Here is a 20,305-nt window from a genome sequence, read left to right as displayed (position 1 = left end):
TGGTCTTGATGCTCCCGTAATGAGTGTTATTAGGTGTACTCTAGCACAGTCCAAAGAAAGTGACGATTGGAAAAGAAATACTATCCTCTCATTGACAGTGGAAGTTGCATTAATGCAGTTTTTTCTAAACTTGTCTCTCTCTTAGGTTTGAAGTTAGTTGCCCATCCTAAACCCTATAAGGTTTCCTGGGTAGATGATTCATCTATCACCATCAAGGAAAGGTGTCTTGTTCCTATTCATATCCTCTCATATAAGGCTCAGATTTCATGTGATGTGATTCCAATGGATGTAGGACACATAATTTTGGGACAACCATGGCTCTATGATTTAGATGTCACTCTTTATGGTCACTCAAACTCTTGTTCCTTCATGCACAATGGACAAAGGATTAAGCTTAACCCAGTCAAAACTAAGTTTGCTAGTGCAAGTAAGGCTAAAGAAGATCCCAAAAAAGCAAAGTATGAACCTCATCAGTCTAAAAGGACTTGAAAGAGCTGTCAATCAAGTCTCCATCATCTTTGCTTTGGTTGTTAAGGAAGATGCACTAGATAGCTTTGAGGAACCAAGAAAATAAGTACGGTCAATGCTTTAAGAGTTCCAAGATGTTTTCCTTAAGGAGCTCCGAAATCAGTTGCCTCCTATGCGTGATATTCAACACTCCATAGATCTTGTCCTAGGAGCATCACTTCCAAATTTGCCCCACTATAAAATGAACCCTCCTCAACATGATGAAATGGCTAGACAAGTGGGTGAGCTCTTGCACAAAGGATTTGTGCGTGAAAGCTTAAGCCCATGTGCAGTCCTTGCACTTTTGACACCAAAGAAAGATGGATCCTAGAGAATGCGCATGGATAGTCGTGCAATCAATTAGATTACTGTGAAGTATTGTTTTCCTATCCCTAGGTTAGATGATATGTTTGATATGATGTTTGATATGATGTTTGAAAAGTGGATACCACCAGATTAGGATCCACCCAGGCAATGAATGAAAGACTGCTTTTAAGACAAATGATGGTCTATATGAGTGGCTTGTGATGCCATTTGGTTTATCAAATGCTTCTAGTACTTTTATGAGAATGATGACAGAAGTACTAAGGCCTTTCATGGGAAAATTTGTGGTAGTGTACTTTGATAACATCCTCATTTATAGTAAATCAAAAGTGCTACATTTGGACCATCTTGAACAAGTTTGTTCCACTTTGAGGAAAGAAAACTTGTATGCTAACCTAAAGAAATGCTCTTTTTTCACTGATAGTGTCAATTTCATAGATTTTGCGATCTCATCTAAAGGAGTTTCTGCTGACCCACAAAAGGTCAATGCCATAATGGATTGGCCCGAACCCAAGAACATTCATGAGGTTCGTAGTTTTCAAGGGCTTGCAACATTCTATCGCCGCTTCATACATGGATTTAGTATAATCATGGCACCAATCACTGATTGTATGAAGCAAGGTGAATTCTAATGGTCAAATGTTGCTAGTAGGGGTGTACACGGTTCGGTTCGGTTTGGTCGGTTTTGGAGAGGTTTTTTGCACCACACCTATAGGGTTCAATTTCACCCTATGCTTAACCGCACCTCACTTTTGGAAGATAAAATTTGGTCTACACAAGGTGTGGTTAATCTTAACGGCTTGGTGCGATTCGTTCAGTTATATGGCCTGGATTTTTAAAAATTACTATTCTAAGCTTTGGGCTTTTAGGCCTTTAAAAACTAGAATTTTGAGCTCATTTTGACTTCTTTTTAACAGACTTCTTTTCAACAAAACCTTTCTTTATCAAGTTTCAACCACAAGAAGACAACTCCATCTGTCACTAGACTCATAACATTCCAAATCAAATACACATTTATAGAGTATCAAGTCTCAATTATAATATAACTTAAATTCAACCTGTCAAATTAAACATTTGTTTATTAAACACATTAATAAATTTTAATAAATCTAAACCTGTCACAACATTCTAAATGAAACACACAATTATAAAGTATCAAGTCTCAACCATAACAAGAGAATTATAGCATGGCAGCAACATTAACATTAATATTTCTATCATAGTAATCACATCAAATATAAGCAGTAGCACAGCCCCATGAAGAAGTAATAGTGCAACACTACAAAATAGTCAAATAGTGCTTGAGAAGCACTATACAAATATGCATAATAGAAGTTGGACCAGAATATACAACTGGTACACTACACAACTAAATATTTTTCACAAAAAATGGAGGTAGTCTAGTCTACTATGACTAATAGTCTAATAATTTTCAAGTGTGTTCAGTGCTTGTGTTGTCATGTGTGCATCTAGTAAACAAAAATAAAGGAGAAAGCAGCAAAGAAGCATCAAGCCAACAACCAGCAACAGCCCAAGCACTCAAACACTCCTAAATTGGTCATCTCCATGATTAAGTCAGCAATTCAACCACAAAGAATTTCTGCAATCAGCTAGCCAACAGCTCCAACTCCAAGTTATCATATACAAAAAACTCCATCCCTACAATGTCAATCCCCAAAAAATAACGATAAGTAGAAAGTAGAAAGTAATACATGACAATTAATACCATTACAAACAGCAGCCAACAAACATAAGCAAATTACATAAAATTTTTAAGTTACCTTAGGTAGCTAAGTCCAAAAAACAACCCCACCTTCCAAATCAGTCTAGAACATAATCTGTACCCACAGTGAGTTTTGGTGCAAGCTCTAAAAGGAAAAAAAAACAAATTGTATATAAGTAATAAAATACAAATAAACAAATAACAAAAAACAAATACAAGAGAATATAAATAAAAAAAGCAGGTTAAAATTAGAAAAGAACATAAACACATTACCCGATTCAAGTTCATAGTTTTCCACTTCATCCATTGCCTCTCGTAGGTTAATTGGTTCAGTTGAATCCTTGGACCTCAACTAATTTTGTGTACAAATCAAAGCTTCAACAATATTGGGAGATAATGAGCTACGGAAAGGATCCAAGACATGACCCTTTGTGCTAAATGCAGATTATGATGCAACAATAGAGACGGGAATTGCCAAAACATCATGGGCAACTTGAGAAAGGATCCTATATCTTGAAGAATTCACCCTCCACCAATCAAGAATATCAAAGCCTTCCGTCTCCAGATCTACACTAGCTTCTAACAAGTATTGGTCTAATTCAAATTTGCATTCTACACTACCTTCATCTACTAAGTGCTATTTGTATATGTTATTGTATCTCTTCATCCTCTCTTTTGCACTACCAAAGCCACTTAGCATGGAGGACATGGCAGCAGTGGCGGCTCCAGGATTGTTTCTCAGGGTGTTCCTCGGTGGGCTTGCTCTGTTACAATTTTTTTTCTTCAGATTCTCTATTACAATTTTTTTTTTTTTAGATTTTAGTTCAAATTTTTTTTTAGCTTTTTCTTTTTGCTTTAAAGCAATGTTATGAATACCGTTTTGGACCTTGTTTCGGTTTGTTTAGTGGAGCGGAATATTTTAGTACCGATCTATTTCGATGTACCATTTCAGGGTGTTTTGGGGTTTCTAAAAAAAAATAAAAAATAAAAAATATTTATATTTTTTTATACAACATAAAGTTATTGATCCAAAAAAGTAAAACTCAAATAAACAAATCATTAGTTTTTCTTTTTTGACACTCAAATCATTTAGTTATTACATAACAATTATTATTTTAGAATATTAAAACATAAATATGTAATTGAATAATGAAAAACAATAACAAAAAATAGTACAATAAGAGTGTATATATGTATATCACATTGGGAAGAGGCAAGACTCAATAAATAAATTTGAAATCAAAATCTTTTGTTAGCTTTTTGAGTTTTGTCATTTCCAAAGCTTTGTCATGTGGGTGGGGTCAGCAATCTAGAAGTCTAAAAAACAAACTAAAGAAAAAATTTGACAAAGCAAAAACTAGAGTAAAAAAAGAAAGAAAAGGTAGACTAGCAGAACGTCTGAGACGAAGCAAAGAAGAAGAAAAAGAAGAAGAAGGGACAACCTTTGCGATAGTTGGATTTGTTTTTTAGGTGTTCGACGCAAGTAATGATGCATCTTATCTTGGCTGCCGTCAGTTAAGAGTTTTTTTTTTTTCAAAAAATTGGTACCAGCCAAAATGTAACAAATAATCTACCAAATTTAATTTTATTGCCATAACATTTTTTGACGTTCTAATTTTTTTGTCTGCGTTCTTCCTAATTTTTTTTATAGGTAGATAAATAAATTTTTTTATTATATATATATATATTATAAAAAAAAAGAATTCAGGTCAGGGTGGTCCTGGGACCACCCTGACCTATATGTGGCGCCGCCACTGCATGGCAGGAACATCACTACTACCAAACTCACTAATCCCACTAGCACTAGCTCCACATGGGGTCCCCATTGCTCCACAATAGTGCTTGTACAATCTATTTAAAGTTTCTCTAGCTCTCAATCCTAACTCATCAGCCTTCTCGTTGTCATACCATTGCTTAAACTAAAACTTCACATATTTCAATTTATATCTAGGATCAACCACAACAGCCACAAATAACATCAGATTTATCCTATCAACACTTCCCCAATACTTATCATACTTCAATTTCATTCTTTGTGACATACCCTTTAACAAAGGATCACCCCTACCATTACACAATTGATTTAACTGGTCTTGAAGCCTAACAAGCTCATGAAAGTACACATTAGTAGTCATAAACAAGGAACCAGAAAATCTTAAGGTTGCCTCATAGAACATACCAAGAAACTTTGTAAAAAGTCTAATATTTTCCTAATCTAAAAACCGAGGGGGACCACTAGATGGATCCTCAAAATAACGAAGGAAATGTCCATCATCTTCCTCCATCCTTTCAAATGCAGCCACAAACTTTTGTGCACTTTCTAACATCAAGTAAGTTGAATTCCTCCTAGTAAACTCATCATGACACAACAAACTTTTGCTTTGAATTTTTTCTTTTTCAGCACATGCCTTAAACTTCTCAAATCTATTAGGAGAGGATTTCACATACCTCACTACATTACAAACCTTAACAATTGACTCATTAAGGTCCTTTAGCCCATCTTGCACAATTAAATTCAAAATATAGGCATAACAGCGCATATGAAGGAATCCACAACCCAAGTAGCTACCCACCCTGTCCTTTGTTTTCCTCCTAAGATATTCTATGGCCACATCATTTGAACTTACATTATCAATAGTAATTGTAAAAATATGATCAACCCCCTATTAAAGCAAACAAGACTCAACCACCCTACCAATGGTCTCACCCTTATAATCAGGTACTAGGCAGAAATTCAAAATCTTTTTATGATAAACCCAATCAACATCAATATAATGTGCAGTCAGACAAAGGTAGTTAAGGTTTTGAATTGAAGTCCAAGTACCAGTTGTCAAACACACTCTTTGACCAGCCATTAAAACCTTTCTCAAACTCTCTTTCTCCCTAATGTAAAGTCTAAGACAATCCCTTGCAACAGTAACCCAAGAGGGAACTTCAAACCTAGGCTCTACCTCTGCCATAAAATCAATAAACCCACCATGCTCAACAAACCTAAAAGGTAGCTCATCAACAATTATCATCCTAGCCAAGGCCATCCGTAGTCTTTCCACACTAAACTTCCTCAACACCAGCTCATTACCACTCTCTCCTTTTTTTTTTTTTTTTTTTAACTCAAAGTGGTTTGACCTTTATCACACCTATAGGAGTACTTCTTACAACCAAATTTTATATGGGACCACATGGCGGAGGTTCCATTTCTTTTTGGGTGACAATTATAACTCTTTTGACAATAGTTGCACTGTGACTTAGGGTAAAGGGGGTCACATCCCTCTATTTTAGAGAAATGGTCCCATATCTTAAAAGGCTATTTACCACCATTAATAGTAGCTTGTTGAGTTTCTGTTTGTGTTTGAGGGGGTGCAGTACTTGATGGTGGAATGGGAGATTGTATTTTTGGTTGATTAGCCTCAACACATGAACTAGGAGTAGGCTCAGTACGGGGGGTGGAAGAAGAAGCACAAGCAACCATAATCTAATTACATCAATATAAATAACAATCATAGATATATAATAATTAAGGAATCAACAACAAATAAATTATGCAAGCAACCTTTAACTTAAACATGCAGTCATACACTAATCTCAATAAAATATTAGTAAACAAAAACTATACAAGCAGCTTTCTCAGTGCTAAAATCACAACAACAAGATAATCAATTAAAATCACAACATATTAGCATGATATAATAAACTAAAATTACAACAGTATAGTCAATCAATAGGATGATTAACAAATAAATTTACAATCTTTGAACCCTAGAAACAAAATCAAACAACAAACAACATGAGTGAACCATAAAAGAAATATTATATACATATATATATATATATATATATATATATTAAAAAAAAAACTAAAATCACAATAGTATGATTAATCAAAAAATAAATTTACAGTCTTTGAACCCTAGAAACAAAACCAAACAGCAAACAACATGAGTGAACCTTAAAAAAAAACAACACTAAAACTAAAGGCAAAATCAAACACAAATATGAAAGTTCGACACAACATGGCGAATTGAAAACAAAATAAAAAATAATCCTTAAAACAAAATCAAACAAAAACTAAAAAAATAATAAAAAATAGTGAGCTTAAAATAAATATAGATAGTATGAGAAAATACCCAGGAACTATTTAAGCCTTTGAGATTTATTCATTTACTAGGCTAAAGCTGAATCTTTTAAATTACCTCTGAAATTACAAGAAAATAACGAAAAAAAAAAAGAATCAACAAGAAACATGTAGTGACCATAAAATAAAACTAAAACAAAGTAAGGGTTAGGGTTACCAAAGACAGAACTACATAATGGCAGAGCCACGGTGGAGAACGGAGATGAAAAGGAGATTGACTGACTTAGGTATTAGGAATTTCGTGAGACATTGAAAGGAAATTCTTTCTTTGTGACAGAGTGAGACTGAGGATCAAAGATGAGTCTTGAGAGTGAGACTGAGAGCTTGTGTTCTTAAATAGTGGAAGGTTAGGTCGGAGCCTCACATTGAGAATTTGAGAGGGAAAAACTACTGTTTGTTCGGTGGTTTTAAGGTATGGAAAAAAAATTATGTGGCTGAGTGCAAAAGAGAAGAGAAAAATGGTTGGTGGGAGCCTGAAAATCTGAGATTGAGAGGGAAACACTACTAATTGTTCAACGGGATTAGGGTTTGGAAGAAACATTATGTGGCTGAGAGCAAAAAAGAAGAGAAAAATGGTTAGGTGAGAGCCTGAGATTCTGATATTGAGTGGGAAAAATTAATTTTTGTTCAGCGGGATTACGGCTTAAAAGAGAAATGAAGGTAGCTGATGACTGAGTTCTGACTTCTGAGTCAAAGAGGCGAGAGTGTGAGACTTGAGAGGAGCAGAAGTCTAGAGAGTGAAAAGGAGAAATGAGAGTAAAGAAGAGACATGACTAATGAGAGTAGCTGAGTTGGAAACAACTCAAGAGAAAAGACATATGTGGCTGAGATCAAAAGAGAAAAAAAATATCTTGCACAGTGACTGACTCAAACAGTGACAAACATCGTTTTTTATTTTTATTTTTTTATATATTTTTTTCAAAAAATGCAAGTGGCAAGAAAATGACTAACCCATGCGGCATTTTTTTTTAAAAAAAACGAAGTGGCATGACTATAATCCACTAACCCATACGGCCATATAACATTTTTTTTAAAATATTTTTTTTAAAAAAAATGCAAGTGGGAGACACTAGTCTTACTTGGACAAGACCACTCAGAGTCTCATACTACCTAACACACGTTAACTTCCTTTTTAATTCAAAATTTATTTTTTGATAAGGACGTTAGGCCTGTACATTCATGGATAAGAATTCAAAAATTTTTTTTTTTATAAGAACGACCCTGTTCATGGATGAACATTAGGCCTCTTCTTCTTCTTATACATATTAACATATATAGAAACCATGCTCGAGTCGGTTCGGTCTTTGGCAATGTGCACATCTCAGTGCCGATGGCCGCACCAGTCCGACGTCGGCACTGAAGATATACTGCCGACCACCGTGCTGGAAACCTTTGGCGGAGCCTTGAGCGGGGCAGGGCGATGCGGTCAAACCAGTTTTGTCAGTGCCGGTATATCCTTGAATAGGCCTAACTACTAGTAAAACATTTCAAGAAATCAAGAAGAAGATGACAAAAGCATCGGTGATGTGCCTACCAGACTTTGATAAGGTCTTTGAAGTGGAATGTGATGTGTCTGGTGTAGGTATAGGAGGAGCTCTTAGCCAAGATCGTCACCCTATAGCTTACTTTAGTGAGAAATTAAATGAGGCTAAGAAGAAGTATTCAACATATGATAAAGAACTCTATGCTGTGGTACAAGCTTTAAGATATTGGAGCCATTATTCGACACCCCATGAGTTTGTCATTTATTCTGATCATGATGCTTTCCGCCACATCAATTTCCAAAAGAAATTGAATGCTCGACATGTCCCTTGGGTTGAGTATTTGCAAAGATTCTCTTTTGTTTTGAGACCTAAATTTGGTGTTAAGAATAAGGTAGCTGACGCTTTGAGTCATCGATTCACCTTACTTTCTGTGATGAGCGCAAAAGTCATAGGATTTGAGAAGTTGCAAGAGGAGTATGAATCTTGCCCAAATTTTGGAGAAGTGTACACTACGCTTTGGAATGAGCATCTTCAGGTTGTTGATGATGTTATCCTCCGAGATGGCTACTTGTTTAAAGCTAATGAGCTTTGTATCCCCCGCACATCAGTTAGAGACTTTTTGGTTTGGGAAGTGCACACGGGAGGGATTTCAGGACATTTTAGACGTGATAAGACAATTGAAGAGGTAGGGAGGTAGTTCTATTGGCCAAGTCTTAAGAGAGATGTTGCCAAGATAATTGGTCAATGTCATCAATGTCAACTGGCTAAGCATTGCAAGAAAATACTGTCCTTTACACTCCTCTACCAGTTCCACACCATCCTTGGGAGAATATTGGCACATGATAGGAACAAATTTGAAATTCTCCATAGCATACCATCCTCAAACTGATGGTCAAATTGAGATTGTAAATAAGAATCTAGGAAATCTTTTGAGGTGTCTCATAGTTGAGAATGGTAGGACTTGGGAATCTATACTCCTTGTAGCCCAATTTGCATACAATAACTCAGTCAATAGGTCCATAGTTATGAGTCCATTTGAAGTTGTTCATGGTTATACACCTAGGAGACCTTTAGACCTTCTCCCAATGTCCTCACATGATAGGGTTTATGTGTCTACAGTAGAGTTTGCTAGTCACATGCATGTGCTACATAAAGAGATCAACAAACGAATTCATGCTAGTAATCTTAAAACTCAGGTTGATTTACATCGACGTCATTTAGACTTTGATGTAGGAGATTATGTTATGATTCAGGAGATTATGTTATGATTCGTATCAAGCCTGAACGGTATCCTTCGAGTATCGTTAAGAAACTACAGGCCTGCAGTGTTGGCCCATTAAAGGTATTAACGAAACTTGGATCTAATGCTTATGTGATTGATATACCTTCAGATTATGGTATTAGTTCTACTTTTAATATTGCTGATTTAATTGCTTTTAAAGGTCTAGCAGTTATTCCCTATAACCCTTTTAATAATCCACCCTCTTCTTCTTTGGCTAACCGTGTCCCAAGCCCTACACCATCTTGTTTCCAAAAGGCACATTCAGATATTATTGATGTTATTTTGGATGAGTAGTCTCTTTTCACTAGGGATGGAACAGTTCAGAGCTTCTTGGTTCGTTAGCGAGGATGACCTAATTCTGATTGTACATGGATCACCAGGGAGGAGTTGCAGCAGCTTGATCCCGCTCTTTTGGAGGCTTACTTGGATACACTTGCTACCACCTCATCTCTACCTCTTATCACCCGCACATATAAGCGTCGATGGAGGAGCCATGCTGACCCACACTTGATCCTTATGAGCTTTACTCGACGGGGTCGAGTTTCTCCCACCCTAGGGGAGTTGGTGTGGACACCACATGATAGCACATCTGTGGAGATTATCTTTATCATTTATGTTATCTTTATTTGGGTTTATCTTTAGTATTGGTATTTGAGATTGTTAGGATTATCATATTAGAGCATCCACATCAGTGGGTGGAAACTCTTCTAAAATACAAAAATTCTCTCATTTTACACATTTTGGGTAAAAAAAACACCCACATCAGTGGGTGTAAAGCTGTGCAAAATTGTGGAAATTCATCCACGAGCTACAGTAGCCGTGTATATTTACACAGCTACTATAGCTTGTCCATTTATTATTTTATCAATTTTTCGTTTGCTTCTTTTTTTCTCTTCTCCATGCTTAACAAACTCAGTAACGGCTCTTCTCACCTTTTTCTTTTTCCTCAGATGCACACAAACACACCCACACACAAACACATCCACATAAACAAATCAATACAGAAAATCAACACAGAGATATACTTGCTCAGAAAAAGAAAAAAAAAACACAGAGATACACTTGCTCTAAAAGAGAAAAAAAAAACACAGAGATACACAAACACAGATTGGTGCTTGATCGAAACAATCGGTGCTTGTGAAACGATCAGTGCTTGACTGGATCAGAGCTCGTGGGTCTTGCTTGATCGGAGCTAGGAAGATCTAACCGAGATGGGTCTTACTTGATCGGAGCCTGATCGAAGCTAGGGAGATCTCAGATCTGATCGGTGCTTGTGGATTGGAGCTAGGGAGATCGGTGCTCGTCGGTTAGAGGTGGGAGGCGAAGGCTCGTCGGTTAGGGGTGGGAGGCGAATGGTCGGTGGTGGAGGAGAGAGGGAGGGGCGAAGGAAAGAGGGAGGTCGAATTGGTGGAGGGCTGAGGCGGTGAGCTGGATCGGCGGTGACGGCGGGCTGGGTGACGGCGCTGTGAGGGAGAGAGTGAGGGAAGGAGAGGAATGGGTGAGGATTTTTTTGGATACAGAACGGGTGAGACTTGAGAGAGCTTTTTTTTTTTTAAAGAGCTGAAAAATTAAATATGTAGACTTGTAGAGGAACCGGTGAGAGAGTGAGTAATAATAAATAATAATAATAATAATAATAATAATAATAATAAAAAATAATATTATTTAATTAGAATAGATGTGTAAAATAGATAAATTGATGTGGGTGTTTTGGAAATGTAATAGTGTAAAATAGAAAAAGTAGGTTTTAGTGTAAAATAGATGAAAATTTTTAAACGGACTAATGTGGTTGTTCTTAGTATTTGAGATTGTTTAGAATTTGTTTAGGAGAATTTATCTTTATTACTGTGATTCCTGAAAGTTGTATATAAAACTCCAGATAGTTCCTTTTGCATTTTACAGACTATTATTATTATTATTATTGAGATTATTTACAAAAATTGCATTGTGTTTGTTTGGTGATAAATCCAAACAGCTTAGGTGGGAAGCTTAAGGTCTATGGTGGGGACTAATCTAGGTGGGAAGCTTAGGTTGTCCTACATCACTAAATCAGTCATTAACTTCACCTTTATTGGCTAAAGATGAGTTCGTTCAATAATCATTTTGGTACTCTGGCCGACATTTTATGTGGTAGTGTCTCTTCTATTTCTTTCTGCAGGATGGGGCATGATTCAGCTGAATCAAAACAGAGCACTATTATTTGATATGGCAGGTTTGTGAGTTCCTGCACAGCTATGCGAAATTAAGTTGTTAAAAATGAGTGGATCTTAGTATGGTGATTTTATTTTTGGCATTTTCAGCAATCCAGGTTCATGATAATGTCCGACTCCATCATTTCTCTTATTTTGCATATTGAATCACTTACTAATCTGAAATTTAATTGAAATTGAATCATTTGATATGATTTTACGTCACTTGTTAATGCGACACCTTAATAAAATGAAATCATTCCATTTGTTCTTTGCCATTTCGATTCTGTCTGTTTTGGCCAATAAATTCATGCTCAAATGTTGCCCCTCGTTCCTTAATAGTAAGATAGAGGGTAAGGTCATCGGTTCAAGACTCATAAACCATGCATACAACTTATCAATAAAAAAAATGAAAATCTATTTTGTTTCTGTAGGGTATTGCTTAAGTATAGTCAGATCATATATAACTTTTGCTCAACATCTTCATTAAGGACATTATTAACATTGAGTAGCCCTTTTTCAGGGTGAGGTTGGGGTGGTTGGTTTGTTGAAAACTTCTTTTTTTTTTTTTTTTTGAAAACTTCATTAATAAGCTAACAATTGTGCCTTCCACAAATGTGGATAGAGAATAGATTGCACAGTGAAATTTTAGATCTATTTTTATTTTTTTCACATTTGACATTTCTTAGATAAAGTACATATACATATTTTTTAATTGTAAAACAACAGGTTGTAATTTCCAACCTAAATAAGGATTTTTTTTTCAATAAATTGGGGTGGAAATACAAATCTAGAACAATTTCACCTTCTCTTTCAATCCCTTCAGCATAATAAGATTTAGTTTGTTTTTTATTTTATGATTTGAAGGAGGAATATGAAATCAACTAATTTTAGTGTATAAATGTTTCAAATTTCAATGAGCAATTCTTACATAGTCTCAGAGCACTGCTCCAAGATTATCTAAGTTTTTTCTGACTTCAATACCTCTTGCTTTGATTTTTACTTGATGGTACAATTCACCCCCACCCCCCACTATTGAATGTTGATATGTGATGTCTGGTCTATATGTAGATGGTACAAAATTTGGAAGAATTAAAACATTTCTATACTTTTTTTAGGTTTTTTTTTTTTCATTACAATTTCAATGTGATTGTATAATGTAGGTAGATCTATGATCTAGAATTACCCCCAAAAAAAAAAAAATCTACGATCTGGGCCATTGACAACCTGGCACCACTGAATGGAAGCTCCTAGAAAGGAATATTATGAAATAGTAAAATATATTGGATTGAAGTACTTCAATATGGCACATATTTAAGAAAATTAGGAAAAGTATTATTATTATTTTTAAAATGAAAGCATTGTACGTGTGGACCTCCACTATGTGGGTATTAATGTAGATTTTATAGTTAATCTAAGCTGTTACGACAACGACATTTGAGGCGTGTTTTAAATTGTGTCACAAAAAGCTCTGATAAGTGACACCCATTTAGTGAGTGTCACAATCAATCATTGATGTTGATTTGCTAAAGGGGATGCATGTGAGCCCTATAGAACAGAATCAGATTCCCACAAACCATTATTAATTTGATGCATTTGGGCCCAATGTTTCTTTAACTTTTTTGGGTCAAATTCTATTCAAGGTCTTTCAAGAAAAAATTTTCACAAATTTTGGTCCGTGATTTTGAAGAAAGGTTTTGTTTTTGGTTAAGTAAAACCTACATATTGTAATCCTTAAGCTATTGAGTTGAATTTCAAATAACACCTCCTCTATTGGTAGAGGAAACGTAAAAAAGATAATGTCATCTTCATTAAAATGTGCAACTTATTAATGAAAAAAATAGTAAAGAGAGAACATTTGAAATTCTTGCAAAAGATAGAATAAGAAAAACCAAAATTGATTAGAAAGTGAAAGTGTAAAACTAGCTTGAAATGTAGGTATAAAGCCATACAAGGACTTCCAGCTTTTCTTGTTCATTCCTTAATTACATGTACACATTTTTTTAAAGAAAAGTCAAAAAGAAAGAAGAATAAAAAACAGGAAGAAGAAAAGAAGGGACAATATAAGCTTGTGAAGGTTTTCTTTTTTAGATTCCACAAAATCTAATGGCCACAAATTAAGGAAACATTAACATCATCCAAGGTCATGATCCAATTGGTTAAAGTTTTGGTATGATATAGATTCTGAATTCGAACACTTAGAGAACAACAATTATGTCAAATTGGTCGATTTAAAGATTATTGCTATCCATGGCATGAAGCAAACGAATTTCAAAGAAAAAGGCAAATTGAAGTCATGATTGACACCTAGAACATTTTTCACAACTATTTTTCCTAGATAATGAAAATTCCTGAAATCTGCTTTTGTAACCTTTTGATCACCCGGATGTGGTGGAGAATTTTCTCGTCTTAGATAAGACGGCAAACATTCGAAATATACTTATTTATATTTCCGATTAATCTAATATATATATATACTAGCCCTTCTAACAAAAAAAAAAAAAAATCCTTTAATTTAAAATATTAACCCGCTTATTTATATTTTGCACCATCAGAAAAAGAAAAAATAAAAGGAAAAATAAAAATTGAGCAGAGAGCCTGAGCCTTTAGACCCATCTAGAAAACCACAGAAAATGACTTCCTAACTTGACCAACTGTACAAAGACAACGCATACCGACCTCAAGTTCCTTATCACACCCATCACTATTTTGTTCTCAAAAATTCAAAATAATAAAATTAAAAAAAAAAAAAAATCATTCTCAACAATCCCACATGATAATCATTAACAAATTAACAATAATATTGACAAATAAACAAAATTCACCCAAAAAAAGAAACAAATTGTGTAAAATTAAACAACAATCTCAACCTTATTCCAAATATGTAATGTAATAATAAAATAACACACAGAAATTTGTAATTTGAGGTTACCTACATATATTTAGAAACTTTTCTCAACAAAAAAAAAAACATATATTTAGAAACTAAAAATTACACCAAAAAAAAAAAAAAGAATAAAAATATTTTAATTAGAGAAAAATAAATAAAATGAAAATTCAGCGTCTACAACGAGTAATGGCACTGCACCCGCGACTATAGGGATTTGCTTGAGCGCCAGCTCGGCAATTGTAGTACGACGCGCCACGTCGAGAGCAGGGGACAGTGTTCCTCCTCAGCGCACCGTAGCTTATGTACTGCCTCGAGGCTAAGATGCGCCGGTTGGTTTCCGAGTCCATAGCGAACTCCAACCCCAATTCCTCGTCATCCCCGCCAGCTAGCAAACACTCGGCGATCGAGCCGCGGCACTCCGATTTAATCGGGGCGAAGCCCAGCTGGAAGTGGTCCCCACCGCCACTTAAATCAACGGCCCTGGTTGAGCCGATGCTGAGCGCGAGATGGACGGCTAGGATCGCGAGGATAAAACTGCACAGCTTTGAGGTTCCCATTTTGGAAGGTGAGTTACCTTTACCTTCTGTTTCAGTTTTTTGGAGAGAATGGAAAAGGAATTTGAAGGACATGTTTGGGAGAGGCTCTTAATATATATAAAGTTTATAAATGACAGTTGGGGTAAGGAAATGACATTGGCTTTGAGGTTTATTTACAAAGACTTGCCACTTGACTTTAAAATTTGAAGCATGAAGTAGCTTTGATTTAGCTTGCTTATTATTTAAGAATGTCAATGACTTTATGCACACCCCACTAACAATATTAATCTCACCTTTTGACTCTTTGGTTCATTAAATTGTTGCATTTGTCTCTTCCCAAAATGATGAAAAAGAGAGTGAGAAAATTAAATGATGCAATGAATTATGAGCTGTTTTAACAATTAGGCCAGTTAGTGGACAGCCAATGTGTGAGTGTGACAATTGGGAGCGTTTTAAAAAAGTGTGGCATATGGTGATTGATGAATCCATTTGTAAATGGGATAAATTTCTATTCAAAAAAAAAAAAATCTAGTATCACAAAAAAATGTACAACTTCTTCAATAGCGATTTATATAGCAAATTATGAGTAGTAGCGAAACAATGGTAAGTTTATATAAAAATGATAGAAAACTAATTATAGTCTCACATAAGATAGTTGCGATAAAATTATGACTTTTTAGGTCCTACTAAAATTACTCCACGTATTGATTCTCCAAAAAAAATTACTCCACTTCTCAAAAAAGAAAAAAAAAAAAAATCTTTTGCTTTTGCAAGTAGTAGCTGTATTACTATTTTCCTCATTTCTCATGTGGGTCCAGTTTGTACTATACCAGCCTTTTTTAGCGCGTTTTGTGCCACAAAGCAGCGACGAAAAAATTGTGAATTTATATAAAATTGATAAAAAAATAATTATAGTTAATTAAGTGAGATAATTGTGATAAAAATTGTGACTTTTTTGTGTTATTAGAATTACTAAAATTACTCTTCAAAACCACCCTAAAAAATAGAATTACTCTTCAATAAAAAAATATTGTTTTGGTTTTGCAAGTAGTAGCTGTATTTTGCAATGGAATGATTCTCATTTCTCAGTTGGGTCCAGTTTGTATGCTATCAGCTTCTAGCCTTCTAGCGCGTTTTGTGCCGTAAATGAGGTTAATTTATTAATTTATGTGACTCCAAATATATATACATACATACATACATACATACATATATATATATATATATATATATATATATAAAAGAAATGATATGTCCATAATATTTTTATAATATTTTCACAACAAATTTTAAGTGGTAGATTATTACTAGTTATTATTGCTGGGGTAAAAAAGTCATTTTAGTGTTAGATTAAAATTTGAACCAATAACAACTAACCACCTGTGATTTGTTGTAAAAATGTTGTAAAAATATTGTGAACGTAGCATTTTTATATATATATTAATTAGAGAGAGATTGTAATTTACTAATTTTTGCAAATACATCAAAATAATAAGTAAGAATTATCCCTCAAATATATATATATTTTTTTTTTAAAGTAAGAATCAAATTCTTCATTAGTATGAACGGCCAAAACGCGAGCAACTTTCGCTCGCAAAACGGCAAAAGACCTCACAGACACAGTTGCCTTTTTTTATATTTTTTTTTATTACAAACAAGCCTTTTTTATTTTTTTTATTACAAACAATTATTAGTATTATTCATTATTATTGTTATTATTTGAAGTTTGATAAAGATAGTAGCTGTGTACATGTATTTCTGAACCATCAATTGCGCCACATATATTGAAAATCATAAGGACTTTTTTTTTTTTAATTATTGAAGAAAACATCAAAATTTTATTTAAAAAATTAGTCATGATCGGCAGTAACTAGTAAGAGATATTTTAGAAGGCATTTATAGTGGATTGGACTGAGGCAAGAAAATGATCAAAGGAGGCAAGAGACTTATCTTCACTTTTAAAAGCATTGATTTCCACCTCAGAGTCTCCATTAAGAATAATTGATGAGAGACCAAGTTCATGAGCGAAAAGAATGGCTCTCACGGTCATCATAATTTCTACATCATCTGTTGTGAAAAAATCTTGATTTGAAAATCCGAGAGAAGAGATATTGTTTATTTTTAAAATGGTCATTTAACAAATACCCTAAAAGCACTGATTAATCGGACTCTATATTTTATTAGGAAAAAACACTAGAACTAGGGAATAAAAAACTGATGTCAAACGTGTAATTCAAAGATTAAATAAATAAAAAAAATCAACCTGAAAAAAGTGGAGTAAAATAGTAATTAACATAAGTTCCCTCATTTTCTCCGTATTTTGGGGTATAAAAAAGTGGCGAGCCCAAGGAGAAAACTCTCCCACCCGCTAAAGTCACTCAAACTAAACATCTCCTATTTTAATTTTGTCTCCTATTTCCTCTCAACTTTTCACCCAAATCAAACGGAGTTTTAAATGTTCAGCTCCATTCAGGCGGCTTATACCTAAGTGATTTGGAATTGCAATATATTACACTAAATCCCACTGTATAGTATTTATATCTCATAGTCTATATAAAGGCTGTGTGGAAAATTTAGTGTATCTTTCAACCGAAGCAACTAAAGCAAACAAATATGGGTTAGTGACATAGTATAAAGCAGAATTTTTCCGCACTTTATAAAAGAACAGACCACCGACCGTCTTGTGGATCCTTTTACCGTGTAGCGTGTACAGTATCTATAGAAAAGTTTACGAAGATATCAAGTGCAAAAATATTGTCATGATCTATTGATCAAAGAGCAAAACTACAACTACAAATACAAAATAATGGTTTTGTAATAAGATGTCAAATACTCCTCCATCCTGTTGGTCATCTCCATAAGATTCAATTTTTTAAAGGTTAGTCAATTTAACTCAACTAGTAAAATTTTCTGTATAGTTTTAAAATCCTGAACAGTCAAAGAACTGAAAAAGATACCAATTTTCGGTTCTTACCATACCGCTTCGGCAGTTCTGAATCTTCTGATAGAGTCTAGTTCCCAATTGAACCGGTTAGACTGATCAGTCCAGTCTAATTTTCAAATAGTGGTTTTCTTTCATTGAATAAAGGATTTGGGTTCGAATCCCACCCGTACTGAAAAATCCAATTGATACCTTGACCTAGTGATATAAAGTAATAATCATGAAGTAGATCCTATAATTTCATATTTGACTAAAGTACACATTTGACCTTTAAATTTTTGGTTGTTTTCATTTTAGCCATTCACCTTTCAAATTTTCATTTTAACTCTTCATGTTTGATTCATTTTCATATTGGTCCCTTACATTTTAAAATTTTCATTTTGGCTCTTCATGTTTGTTTCAGTTTTTTTGTTTTGCCCTTTACTTTTCAAAATTTTAATTTTCATTAGGGGCTAAAATAAATTGTCAAAACAAACTTAAGGAGCCAAATAAAATAAATAAATCAAACAAGAAAGGTCAAAATGAAAAGAACCCCAAACTTTAAGGACCAAATTAAATTTCTTCTTAAAAAAATTGTCAAAATGAGCTTAAGGGGCCAAATAAAAATAAATAAATCAAACAAGAAAGGTCAAAATGAAAAGAACCCCAAACTTTAAGGACCAAATTAAACTTTAGTCTTCAAATTTATATATATATATATATATATATATATATATATATATATATATATATATAAACTCTATGATATCTTAAAATTTTATTCATCATAGAGTGACCGTCATAAGTTCAAATTCTATTGCACTTATAAAAAAAATTAAGGAAATATTTTATATATCATCTTTTAAAAAAATTTATTGGCTTTTAAAACTATCCTCTTTATATTAAATTAAAATGAAAATTTGGTATTGACGAGGAATAGTTGAGGAAATCATAAATGTCCATTTATTTTTCAAAACATACCATATTTTAGGAGTTCTCAAAATAGAATAAATGACTAATATTGAGGAGTAAACAATGGTTTTGTGTATTGTATGCCTAAAGAAAATCATCTGTTTCATTTTGAGTGTTCCATTTTATGCTCTACTATTCACAACATGCCATAAGTTCTATTTTTTCTTTCATTATAAAATATCCAAAGTTAAAAAAAAGAAAAAAAAAAAAAGGCATAGCATTCTCAATTCTATAGTTAAAGAGTGGAACAAAAGATTTTATTCTAGTGTACCTTTTTGCCTAGTTGATGACACGCAATGTTGGATTCGGTTTTCTTTCCTGGTTCAATTGCAGGAAGAATATACAACACTTTATGAGTACAATAATAACAAACTCTCTACTCTTACATAAATGGTAAGTTTCATCATAAATTTAATTATTAGGATTTACGATTATGTGAGAAGAGAAAGTATATCATTCTTGTACTCTTAAGAATTGTATAATTATTCTTGTTTTTCTGTGGTTTACTCTTTAAGGGTGAGTCCAAAAGATCTTACCTAGGTAAAGTTCCACGTCATAAAATAATTAAAAATAAATTGTCAAAAAAGAAGAAGAAAAAGAGGAAACTTAAATCTGTAAAAAACTAGTGTGCACACCATTCAATAAATTTTTGGGAAAGTTTCTTGTTATTGAATGCATCAAATTACTATGGAGGTGAGAATGCACCTGCAAGCAATTGCTAAAAAGAAACGAAGAAGCAATTGACAATTATTAATCAGCTACCGGAATGTGTTTAAAGAGCACGACATAGATAAAAAAAATTGTACATATAAACATACTTGTCTGTCAAGGGATCATAACACTGCATGTAAAATGAAAACTGTGGTGTTCGCATGGATAGTTGGAATATTGGGCAGAGGATGCCATTTTTCAGCTTCAGAATCATAGGCAACCCACTCATTGCTACTTGGTAGAGCCTTCAGTAAGAACAAATAGCCAATTCCCACACCATCCTCTCTGCTTTGTTGAGACAGATTCAAAAACTCCGTAGTGTCCATGGGACAACTTTGCTAAACATCTCAAATCCAAGTCATCCAGCAATGGTACATTTCTTACAGGTTCCATGAAATATGTATGGGGGAGAGAGTGAGACTCATTCAACTCTAACATGGAAAAGTGCACCTCCAAGGAATCACAGTTTATGGTTGTCATATCTATTTAAGCATCCTTAATCTCAATTCCTCATGTCATCTATAATGCTAATAATACGTATTTTAACGTAATTGTCCTATGTGACAGACTATAAATGACTATTTATTACTATAACATGAATTCATAATTTTCTTCCACCACTCACAGTTTACCAT

General features: G+C 34.0%; 1 protein-coding gene and 1 long non-coding RNA gene across 2 annotated transcripts; both read right to left on the bottom strand.

The window, feature by feature from the left end:
* Positions 1–2,018: 2,018 nt before the first annotated feature.
* Positions 2,019–7,320, bottom strand: LOC142626425 (uncharacterized). Its single transcript, XR_012842503.1, has 3 exons — positions 6,844–7,320; positions 2,613–2,699; positions 2,019–2,490 (listed from the first exon to the last, which is right to left on the bottom strand). It is a non-coding gene; the product is annotated as an uncharacterized LOC142626425 (long non-coding RNA).
* A 7,173-nt stretch (positions 7,321–14,493) lies between these two features.
* Positions 14,494–15,161, bottom strand: LOC142624116 (protein RALF-like 33). The gene has a single exon (XM_075797627.1). It carries the CDS (start codon positions 15,158–15,160, stop codon positions 14,699–14,701), a length of 462 nt encoding a protein of 153 aa, XP_075653742.1. The 5' UTR covers position 15,161; the 3' UTR covers positions 14,494–14,698.
* Between the last annotated feature and the right edge of the window lie 5,144 nt (positions 15,162–20,305).

This window comes from Castanea sativa, chromosome 2 (assembly GCF_040712315.1).
Source record: "Castanea sativa cultivar Marrone di Chiusa Pesio chromosome 2, ASM4071231v1".
NCBI classification, from domain to species: domain Eukaryota; kingdom Viridiplantae; phylum Streptophyta; class Magnoliopsida; order Fagales; family Fagaceae; genus Castanea; species Castanea sativa.
Note: the sequence above shows the minus strand (reverse complement) of the source record. Positions and strands in the feature narration are given on the sequence as shown.